Below are 12,664 nucleotides of genomic sequence, written 5' to 3'. Positions count from 1 at the left end.
AACGACAAATTTATGTGACGTATATAATTTTCTGACCTCAGACACTCAAATCAATCCATGTGTTCGTAGATAGTAGATGTTTTTGTGTCCTGTTAAATTGTTCCTTTTAAAATTGTTATACGATGATGACTGATGTACCCATATTTTGACTATTTTATTAATTGTGACTGTTTATTTAACGCATCATGTAAATGTAGCGGAATTTGATGAGACTGTTATTAAAGTGAGAGGGTTAGCGCTATAGAACCAGGTTTAATCCACCATTTTCTACATTTGAAAATGCCTGTACCAAGTCAGGAATATGACAGTTCTTGTCCATTCGTTTTTGATGCGTTTTGTTTTTTGATTTTGCCATGTGATTATGGACTTTCCAAATTGATTTTCCTCTGAGTTCAGTATTTTTGTGATTTTACTTTTTTTTTCATGATAGAATGTTTTTGAAGTTTTGATAAACAAATGAATATTTCCTCCTCCTCATTTGTGATCATTTATAGTCAATAAAATTGTCATGCAGTTAATTTTTTTCACAGGTACTTCAAAGATGCCATGCTGTACTTCAAGAAATACCTACTGGTTTGCGTCAAAAGAGACAACAGAATATAGCTGATAGTTTACATCACATGACAGCCTGCATCACATATCACATGGCCAAGGTAAGATTTTGGAAAATAATGAGATATTTTTTATGAAGAACTTCTAACAGTGCTAACATTGTCGAATTACAGACATCAGAGTGTAATGTTCTCTAAAATCCCCTACGAAAACCTATTACTCACAAAAAATCTTAATGTTAGTTGTCTCAGATTGCTTGGCAACACTTTTGTAGGTTTAACATGCATAAATAGGATTTCTTTTCAATGCATTATTCTTAACCGCAAGAATTTCATGCTCTAATAGAAACTATTTTAAAGAATCAGATTAAACATGTGTAAGATTTTTATAGGTTACAGGGATGCCACCTATTTAAATGCTCAACAAATTACAAATTTTCTATATAGGAATATATGCATTAAATTTCAAAACAACATAATAAAATATCCAAGAAGGTAAAAGTTTACCCCAATCCACAAAAAATTGGTACACTTGAAAATACATTAATCCACAGTACAAGTATTATCTTTTTATAGGTATTGAGGTCATGGGGACAAAAAGGTTTAGCCAACAACTTTAATGAAGCTGGAAAGAAACTACTTGCTTTAGAAGTAACTGAAGATGAGAAGAAGGATAGAAAGAACAAGGACCAGAAAGAACAGCCAGATAGTCCAGATAAAGATAGACCAATTGACCAGTCTATTGGGGACAATGAAGCGGAATCTGCTCCTCTGGCTAAGATGAAGAAAAAGATGAAGAAGGCCCCTGGGGCTGGCAAGGATGACCAAGATTCAGTCATGAACGAGGAACTAAAGGCTCTTGTCGCTCATATGTATAGCCTTTCTAAACAGAGTAAGTGGATTTCATCAGGTTTATTATGGTTGAGTAGCTCTGTGATGTTTTAGCTGACTTGTATGTCCTTTGAAATTGGTGCATTTAATAGCAATATTTTTATTTTGTTGTTTGATTTTTGATGCCGTAACCATTTGATTTTTTCAGCAGAAACAACATTGCATGGCACCTCAAATAATGACATCTTGTTCACATAGTTTTTACTAAACAACTTTTCCAGTGTGTTAACTTATTTGAGATTTTTATGCCCCACCTACGATAGTAGAGGGGCATTATGTTTTCTGGTCTGTACGTCTGTCTGTTTGTTGGTCCGTGCGTCCGTACATTCTGTTTGTATCGCTTCATGTTAAAGTTTTTGGTCATGGTAGTTTTTGATGAAGTTGAAGAAGTTCAATCAACTTGAAACTAGTACACATGTTCCGTATGATATGATCTTTCTTATTTTACTGCCAAATAAGAGTTTTGACCCCAATTTCACGGTCCACTGAACATAGAAAATAATAATGTGAGTGGGACATCTGTGTTTTGGGGACACATTCTTGCTTATGTATGCACTTTCAGTCTTCAATTGCTATTAAGTTAAATGAAATTGAAAGATTTCTGAGTGTGTATTTGCCATATTACAACTGTTTAATGTATATTTTAGCTGAGTATGAAACAGAGGGTATGTTCTGTTGTTTTTAAAATTATAATTCATTTGTTGATTTATTAAAGCATGCAATATACAAAATTGTTTTTTTTTTTCAATTGTGTAAGTTTATAGAATAGAAGTTTTTGTGAGATTTAACAGTAAATATAATAATCTATTTAAACCATAAATTAAGTTTTTCATATACCAAATATGTGTTTTTCATGATATGCATTCATTTTAGATATGTGTTTTCGTAATATGTGTTAAATTATATCTTTTTTTCATGATATGTGTTGATAACAATCAGTGTTTTCATTATATATGCTATTTAAGATTGACATAGAAAAATCATATGTGTTAATTTAGATTAGATCTGATTTAAGTAATGAGGTGATTTTAATTTTTTAAGACATGAAGTTTTAGAAATGTACCGTTTTAAACTTTTTTTGATAAATTAACCAGTGCAGTTAGGTTATGTTTATAGGTAAAACCTTCCTATTTGAGAAACAATTTGAATATTTTATGTTTTCAGTGGTTTTTGTTGAAGAGGGTATGTTTTCAAGTTGAAATTAAATTGTTTCATTTTTTTCTCATATTTTTCTACAAAAGATCCTCACTCTGTTAACAAATTTACTTGCAAGAAACATTTTTCTTTTTAAATTGTGGCATCATCTGTAAAAACGAAAATGCAAATTATTCTAATCTTAGCTTAAGATTTCAAATTAAGATGTTTCATTGTTAATTTTCAATTTTTAACAGCTAGCAATTATTATATGAAGAATTGAAATTTGTATTCAGAGGAAAGGTCTTTACCATATAAGTACATACATTCAGCAATAAATAAAGACAAATATCATTGAGTTCCAGCATGCCTTCTGATAATTTAATGTTTGTTCATTTGTTATTAATCAACAAGTTTTCTTGTAAACATGTTCTTTCAACAATAATGTTTACTGATAGTAATAAAAATGAGAATGGAAATGGGGAATGTGTCAAAGAGACAACAACTAAACCATAGAAAAAAACTACAGCAGAAGGTCACTAACAGGTCTTCAATGTAGCGAGAAATTCCCGCACCCGGAGGCGTTCTTCAGCTGGCCCCTAAACAAATATATATTAGTTCAGTAGTCATAGTACATTACTTCAACCATCTAGCACATTAAAATGAATTAAAAAAAACAAATACTTGTAAAATTCTACAAATTAAAAGTTTTTACAGTAGAAAATAACATAAGGTGGAAAGTTTTGTGAACGTCATAGGATAAGATAAAAGCAACAATATGTAGAGGAAGAAAGAATAGAATAAAACGCTACAGGTTTTTAATAACTTAAAACAAAAATGACCATCTTGAATTATGTGACTACTTACATGCATGATTGATTTAGGGATGAAGCCCATATCTACATCCACAAACCATAGATATTACTGTGGCATAAAGCATTTTGAATAAAATTCTCAAGGAGAGGTGACCGACCGTGCAAGGACTGTATAGCCAGTCAAGGTCATTAAAAATTTCCATTTGTTGATGTGGGGATGAGATATTGCTTAAAACACATCAATTTGTGGGGTTCTACATATCACAATTGAGGGTTCATGAAAGTTTTTATTATTTTTGCAGCACATTATGAACATGAATTGACTGGCTTTGAAGATCCTGTTGTCTTACATGCCTACATTGCTTACCTGCCAAGTAAATTGGCTTACAGAGAAGGTAATTATAGTGTTTAAAACATTTATGGAGTGAAAATACTTTGTTGAAAAGAAAATAGACAACAATTGTTCCAGAGCTCTATAAAAAAAATTAAAAGTAAAAAATGCTAGTCTACACTTTATGTTTTGATTAAGCCATCATATAGAATTTTAATATCTTAAATTTTATTGAAATATTTGTTAACTACATTCTAGGTGTCTAAATCAAAAGTTTTCAAAAATGTAATCCATGGAAAATTTTGAATATTAATTATTTTAGTACAATATGATAATCCTAATATAACAGTCTGGAAATAAAAGAAATCCCTTTTTAAATGATTAATGTTTTTGAATCTCCAAATATGGAATACCTAGCTTTTTGACAGATGCTTTTTTCTATTGCCTACTTGTATCCACTCTGTTTACTTTTCTATTTTAGTTGTGAAATTCAGGAAGCGACCAAAGTATTTAGAATACTTTGTACAAGTTGCTCAGAAAGCATTAACAGAAGGATTGTATACTCAACTTGTAGATTGGTGTGAAGAAACTACTAATTCTCTCACAAGGTATACTGACATTAAGAAGTTAGATTATTTTACTTTCGATATTTGGTTGCTATATAATCAATACTTACCTCAAACCTCATTTATCATGCAAATAGAATCTACTACTGCTACAAAAAAGATCTTCTCCAAGGCTTCAACAGCAGCAATTTAATGATATTTTACAGTTGACCACATCAAAAATTAGAAGACATAACTCACTGTTTTGAAATGTAATGAATACCGGTGTCATATGGTATTTTGAACCCCCTAAAAATTGAACCCAGGGTCAAAATACCATGTGGTAAAATGACCCCGGGGTCATTATACCGCATGGTATTTTGACCCCGGGGTCATTTTTCACATATGGTATTTTGAACCCCTCTGCAGTATATTGAACCCCCTGTTTTTGAGAAATAGTATTGCAGATAATCTAATTTACAATTTATTGGCTTTTATTTTTTTTTTAATTAGAGGTTATGAGTAGGGGGTTCAATATACCGCAGGGGGGTCAAAATACCATGGCTATTTAAAATTTTGCAAAATATCTTTTCCAGTATGCTAAATACATATAAACTACTTATTGGAGTATTATAACTATGCTAAGGAGTTAGAATAGCTTGGATTTTTGAAATTCAAGGTCTATAGTAGGGGGTTCAATATATTGCAGGGGAGCCAAATTACCATGGCTAAGTAAAATTTTCAAAATATCTTTTCCAGCATGTTGAATACATACAAATTACAATTTGGAGTATTATTACTATGTTAAGGAGTTAGAATAGTTTAAATTTTTGAAATTCAAGGTCTATGGTAGGGGGTTCAATATACCGCAGGGGGGTCAAAATACCATGGCTAAGTAAAATTTTCAAAATATCTTTGCCAGTTTGTTAAATACATACAAACTACTTATTGGAGTATTATAATTATGATAAGGAGTTTGAATAGCTAGTTTTTTTTAAAATTTAAGGTTTAGTAGGGGGTTCAATATACCGCAGGGGGGTCTAAATACCATGGAAATTAATTTTTTCAAAACATTTTTTCCAGGATGTTTAATGCATACAAACTACTTATTGAAGTATTATAATTATGTTAAGGAGTTAGAATAGCTAGAATTTTTGAAATTTAAGGTCTATAGAAGGGGGTTCAATATACCGCAGGGGGGTCAATATACCATGGAAATTATTTTTTTTCAAAACATTTTTTCCAGCATTTTAAATACATACAAACTTCTTAATGGAGTATTATAACTATGTCAAGGAGTTAGAATTGCAAACATTTTTGAAATTTAAGGTCTATGGTAGGGGGTTCAATATACCGCAGGGGGTTCAAAATACCATGGCTAAGTAAAATTTTCAAAATATCTTTTCCAGTATAATAAATTCACACAAACTACTTGTAGGAAGATTATAACTATGTTAAGGAGTTTGAATAGCTAGAATTTTTGAAATTTAAGGTCTATAGTAGGGGGTTCAATATACCGCAGGGGGGTCAAAATACCATGGAAATTATTTTTTTTCCTAATATCTTTTCAAGAATTTTAAATACATACAAACTACTATTTGGAGTATTATTACTATGTAAAGGAGTTAGGATAGCAAGAATTTTTGAAATTTAAAGTCTATGGTAGGGGGTTCAATATACCACAGGGGGGTCAAAATACCATGGGTAAGTAAAATTTTCAAAATATCTTTTCCAGTATGTTAAATACATACAAACTACTTGTTGGAGTATTATAACTATGTTAAGGAGTTAGAATAGCAAGAAGTTTTGAACTTTGGGGTCTATGGTAGGGGGTTCAACAACCTCAGGGGGTCAATATACCATGGAATATTTTTTTCTTTTCAAAATATCTTTTCCAGTATGTTAAATACATACAAACTACTTGTTTGAATATTATAACTATGTTAAGGAGTTTGTATGTATTCAACATGCTGGAAAAGATATTTTGAAAATTTTACTTAGCCATGGTATTTTGCCCCCCTGTAGTATATTGAACCCCCTACCATAGACCTTGAGTTTCAAAAATTCCAGCTATTCTTAATCCTTAACATAGTAATAATATATTATACTTCAATAAGTAGTTTGTATGCATTTAACATGCTTGCTGGAAAAGATATCTTGAAGAAAAAATATTTTCATGGTATTTTGACCCCCCCCCCCTACCATGGTATATTGAACCCCCTACTATAGACCTTGAATTTCAAAAACCCAAGCTATTCTAACTCCTTAACATAATTATAATACTTCAATAAGTAGTTTGTATGTATTTAACAAACTGGCAAAGATATTTTGAAAATTTTACTTAGCCATGGTATTTTGAACCCCCTAAAAATTGAACCCGGGGTCAAAATACCATGTGGTAAAATGACCCCGGGGAACCCGGGGTCAAAATACCATGTGGTGAACCCGGGGTCAAAATACCATGTGGTAAAATGACCCCGGGGTCATTATACCGCATGGTATTTTGACCCCGGGGTCATTTTTCACATATGGTATTTTGAACCCCTCTGCAGTATATTGAACCCCCTGTTTTTGAGAAATAGTATTGCAGATAATCTAATTTACAATTTATTGGCTTTTTTTTTTTTTTTAATTAGAGGTTATGAGTAGGGGGTTCAATATACCGCAGGGGGGTCAAAATACCATGGCTATTTAAAATTTTGCAAAATATCTTTTCCAGTATGCTAAATACATATAAACTTCTTATTGGAGTATTATAACTATGCTAAGGAGTTAGAATAGCTTGGATTTTTGAAATTCAAGGTCTATAGTAGGGGGTTCAATATATTGCAGGGGAGCCAAATTACCATGGCTAAGTAAAATTTTCAAAATATCTTTTCCAGCATGTTGAATACATACAAATTACAATTTGGAGTATTATTACTATGTTAAGGAGTTAGAATAGCTTGAATTTTTGAAATTCAAGGTCTATGGTAGGGGGTTCAATATACCGCAGGGGGGTCAAAATACCATGGCTAAGTAAAATTTTCAAAATATCTTTGCCAGTTTGTTAAATACATACAAACTACTTATTGGAGTATTATAATTATGATAAGGAGTTTATATAGCTAGTTTTTTTTTAAATTTAAGGTTTAGTAGGGGGTTCAATATACCCCAGGGGGGTCTAAATACCATGGAAATTATTTTTTTCAAAACATTTTTTCCAGGATGTTTAATGCATACAAACTACTTATTGAAGTATTATAATTATGTTAAGGAGTTAGAATAGCTAGAATTTTTGAAATTTAAGGTCTATAGAAGGGGGTTCAATATACCGCAGGGGGGTCAATATACCATGGAAATTATTTTTTTTCAAAACATTTTTTCCAGCATTTTAAATACATACAAACTTCTTAATGGAGTATTATAACTATGTCAAGGAGTTAGAATTGCAAAATTTTTTGAAATTTAAGGTCTATGGTAGGGGGCTCAATATACCGCAGGGGGTTCAAAATACCATGGCTAAGTAAAATTTTCAAAATATCTTTTCCAGTATAATAAATACACACAAACTACTTGTAGGAATATTATAACTATGTTAAGGAGTTTGAATAGCTAGAATTTTTGAAATTTAAGGTCTATAGTAGGGGGTTCAATATACCGCAGGGGGGTCAAAATACCATGGAAATTATTTTTTTTCCTAATATCTTTTCAAGAATTTTAAATACATACAAACTACTATTTGGAGTATTATTACTATGTAAAGGAGTTAGGATAGCAAGAATTTTTGAAATTTAAAGTCTATGGTAGGGGGTTCAATATACCACAGGGGGGTCAAAATACCATGGGTAAGTAAAATTTTCAAAATATCTTTTCCAGTATGTTAAATACATACAAACTACTTGTTGGAGTATTATAACTATGTTAAGGAGTTAGAATAGCAAGAAGTTTTGAACTTTGGGGTCTATGGTAGGGGGTTCAACAACCTCAGGGGGTCAATATACCATGGAATATTTTTTTCTTTTCAAAATATCTTTTCCAGTATGTTAAATACATACAAACTACTTGTTTGAATATTATAACTATGTTAAGGAGTTTGTATGTATTCAACATGCTGGAAAAGATATTTTGAAAATTTTACTTAGCCATGGTATTTTGCCCCCCTGTAGTATATTGAACCCCCTACCATAGACCTTGAGTTTCAAAAATTCCAGCTATTCTTAATCCTTAACATAGTAACAATATAATAATACTTCAATAAGTAGTTTGTATGCATTTAACATGCTTGCTGGAAAAGATATCTTGAAGAAAAAATATTTTCATGGTATTTTGACCACCCCCCCCTCCTACCATGGTATATTGAACCCCCTACTATAGACCTTGAATTTCAAAAACCCAAGCTATTCTAACTCCTTAACATAATTATAATACTTCAATAAGTAGTTTGTATGTATTTAACAAACTGGCAAAGATATTTTGAAAATTTTACTTAGCCATGGTATTATGACCCCCCTGCGGTATATATTGAACCCCCTACCATAGACATTCAATTTCAAAAATTCCAGCTATTCTTAATCCTTAACATAGTAAAAATACTCCAATAAGTAGTTTGTATGCATTTAACATGCTGGAAAAAATATTTTGAAAATTTTACTTAGCCATGGTATTTTGACCCCCCTGCGGTATATTGAACCCCCTACCATAGACATTCAATTTCAAAAATTCCAGCTATTCTTAATCCTTAACATAGTAAAAATACTACAACAAGTAGTTTGTATGCTTTTAACATGCTGAAAAAGATATCTTGAAGATAAAAAAATTTCATGGTATTTTGACCTTCTATAGACCTTGATTTTCAAAAATCCAAGTTTTTCTAACTCCTCAACATAGTTTTAATACTTCAATAAGTAGTTTGTTTGTATTTCACATGCTGGAAAAGATACTTTGAAAATTTTACTTAGCCATGTTATTGTACCATGGTATATTGAACCCCCTACTATACATCTAAAGACCTTTCATGTTAAAATATCTTGCTACTGTAACTCCATAACATATTTATTATACTCCAATCAGTAGTTTGTATTTATTTTATTAGTTTGAAAAGATGTTTTGAAAATTTTACTTTTTAAAATCAAGTGAGCCATGGTAATTTGACCCCCTCCCCCTTTTTTACCATGGAGAATTTAAACTTAAAAGTCTACCATTCTATATAAATATTTTAAATTTCAAAGAATTATAGTGTCCAAGCTACATGGTCTAGTTTTAATGCTTTAAGAAGTTTTTTTAATGAAATTTTGTTGGTTAAGACTTCAGAGCACTTATACCAAGCAAATATTTTTCTTTTAACCAATCATTGAAAATTTACCTCCCCTTCTTGTATAAATGATTTTTAATATTTGATTAGCTTTTATATAATGTTAAACGTTTTATTAATCATCTAAAATGAAAAAAACAGGGGGGTTCAATTTACCATGGGGGTTCAATTTTTCATACAGGGGGGTTCAATTTACCATGGGGGGGGGTTCAATTTACCATAGCGGTATTTTGACCCTGGGGTTATTTTACCATGGGGTTCAAAATACCATATGACACCGGGTAATATTGTCTTTTATTTAGTGAACATCCAAAACTTTTTTATTTTGATTGAAATTTCCTTATCAATGGGAATTCAACTAATGATATGATTTAATTTTCATTTTGAGTATGCACAAAGAAATTACCATCAGTTCTTAAGATTCTAAACCTGGAAATTAGAAGATCATACATGATTAAAAGGGTAGCATTACTTATAACATTATTTCATGTAGAAGTTTACAGGCTTTGTTCAGGAAAGTGATATTTTATCTATGTGGATGTGGATGTTTAGGTTTGAGTGGAATGTTTAAATATATGAAGTGTTTATATTTCTGGTAAAATTTAACAATTTAGGAGAAATGAACATTACCTTGGGATAAAACAACAAGGACAAACAGGATCACAGGAGGACCCTAAAAGGTTTGCTGTAGCTATGGCAGAATATAGCAAAGAAAAGGTATGTTTTACAGGGGTTAAAGGGTTGAAGTTAAGCTTCAACCGTATTAGAAATCTTTAGTTATATATTATTTACTTTCAATTTTGCAATTTATTTTATTAGGTAAATGATAAAAAATACTTGTTATTTTGTCTTCAAAAACACCATCTCTTTTGAGAATGATAAAGACAATTAGTTGCCTTTAAATATTAATAGTATGTGGATCTCCATGGGTCAGTTATATAAATATATACATTTGTAGTTTAAAACATATAGCTTTTTTTTTAATTTGAAAGACAGAATAGTTTTAAATTTAAGGAATTTGAAATGAGGCAGTTTTTATTATTAATTTTTTCAATTTTATTTCTTGTCAAGTTTTTGCCACAGGTATATATATATATGTCAATGTATTTGTAGCTGTTATTTTCAAGTTCTGTATATCTGCAGTTAGACATGTTTAGAAGCTCTATCACTGTATAAAGAGTTATCTCCCTTTGAAAAATAGTTAAATATAGTTTCTTATTTATTATTTACAGGTGCAATCTAAAAATTTTAAAGACATGAAAAAACATAGTTAAATATTTCTGTGGAAAAAATGTCAACCTTGTCAGGATTTTTTTTTATTACAACAAACTTCATTTTTTTTGTAAAAATAAACTCAATACATTGTAATATTTCTTAAACATATCTGAGAAGTGTTAGGTTGCACTTCCTAATAATTAGTAAGAAACAGAAATTTAATAAAAAATAAATAAAAGGGAGGCAATTCTTCAAAGACAGGTAGGGCTAAAATTGAGCTGCAGTTATACAGAGCCTGACTTTATTGTCAGTAAATATTCTGTCTACTTTCTCTTTAGCTTGCTTCTATGAAGATTCTTTTTGGAGAAATGTTTTCTACAGTTGAAATCAAATGTTTTCAATATTATTTATGATATTAATATGAGTGAATTGTCTTACTTTTAGACTAATTATGGATTAGAGGGAAAGTGTAGAAAATAATACCTAACTTTTCTAGAAATCTGAATGTAATGAGTGTTTTTATGTGACATTTATTGTAGTTTGGCAAAATGAATATTTTAACAATGTTGTGCAGTTTATATTAATACAAAAAAGACATCCTTAGTAATACATAAAAGATAATATGATTTTAATTCTTGCAATACTGATTGTTTTAAGAGTCATTTGGGCAAATCCCGTCTTTATGTGTTGCAAAAAAATCATTTGCTTATGGGTCATTTGTTTGGATGTGTTATATGTGTAAAAACCTAACAATATCTATTTCTATTAAAGATTGTTAATGACCAAAAAACGTCTATTGAAAAAAACAATTTGAAAATTATTCTTTGTTTACTTGAAATTGCAATTTTCAAAAAGTCAGGAAGCAAGTTTTGTGGAAGAATAACTGAATTTTTGTTTTTGGTGCATAAATCGATAGAATTAATGGTATTAGTTCATAAAATGATTATATATTTACAAATTGATTCTTCAGTATCAAGCCAGATGACATTATATATGTAGTTTTGGTAACCTGAACAGTCCTTACATTTACTGTTGACCTAATCAAGAAAGACAATTTTTAACCAGATTTTTGTGACAAAAATGTTGGTTATTGAATTGGGGATGTACAGCGGGTCAGTCTGGCGGTCGGGCTGCTGGGCTGGCATCCACCAAATGTTGTATGTGCATTTACTCATGAACCGTTCAACCAAACCTTTAAAAATTTTAATATGTCTTTACTGACAACAAAATGAAGGTCAAGTTCAATAATGACGATTTTGACTTTTACCATTCAGGAGTTACGGGCTTGAAAGTTGAAAAAATGTTTTGTCCGTGCATTTACTCATGAACCGTTCAACCAAACCTTTTAAAATTTTAATATGTTGTTACTGACAACAAAATGAAGGTCAAGTTGAATAATGACGATTTTGACTTTTACTGTTCAGGAGTTATGGTTCTTGAAAGTTTAAAAAATGTTGTGTCCGTGCATTTACTCATGAACCATTTAACCAAACCTTTTAAAATTTTAATATGTTGTTACTGACAACAAAATGAAGGTCAAGTTCAATAATGACGATTTTGACTTTTACTGTTCAGGAGTTACTGTTCTTGAAAGTTTAAAAAATGTCGTGTCCGTGCATTTACTCATGAACCGTTCAACCAAACCTTTTAAAATTTTAATATGTTGTTACTGACAACAAAATGAAGGTCAAGTTCAATAATGACAATTTTGACTTTTACTGTTCAGGAGTTACTGTTCTTGAAAGTTTAAAAAATGTTATGTCCGTGCATTTACTCATGAACCGTTCAACCAAACCTTTTAAAATTTTAATATGTTGTTACTGACAACAAAATGAAGGTCAAGTTGAATAATGACGATTTTGACTTTTACTGTTCAGGAGTTATGGTTC

General features: G+C 30.6%; 1 protein-coding gene across 3 annotated transcripts in view; it reads left to right on the top strand.

The window, feature by feature from the left end:
* LOC134682382 (cilia- and flagella-associated protein 54-like) overlaps positions 1-12,664 on the top strand; it is a 67,250-nt gene that overhangs the window by 21,345 nt on the left and 33,241 nt on the right. For 2 of the 3 annotated variants that reach the window (XM_063541764.1, XM_063541765.1), the window contains exons 20-24: positions 531-653; positions 1,128-1,443; positions 3,694-3,786; positions 4,204-4,330; positions 10,175-10,277. In XM_063541764.1, coding sequence (XP_063397834.1) covers positions 531-653; positions 1,128-1,443; positions 3,694-3,786; positions 4,204-4,330; positions 10,175-10,277 — 762 coding nt within the window. Of the gene's footprint in view, positions 1-530; positions 654-1,127; positions 1,444-2,089; positions 2,108-2,606; positions 2,625-3,693; positions 3,787-4,203; positions 4,331-10,174; positions 10,278-12,664 lie in introns of all 3 variants that reach the window. The other variant, XM_063541763.1, reaches the window with a different exon arrangement.

The sequence above is a fragment of the Mytilus trossulus genome, chromosome 1 (genome assembly GCF_036588685.1).
Source record: "Mytilus trossulus isolate FHL-02 chromosome 1, PNRI_Mtr1.1.1.hap1, whole genome shotgun sequence".
Lineage (NCBI taxonomy): Eukaryota > Metazoa > Mollusca > Bivalvia > Mytilida > Mytilidae > Mytilus > Mytilus trossulus.
The sequence above is the reverse complement of the archived record's forward strand: the minus strand, read 5'-3'. Positions and strand labels throughout refer to the sequence as shown.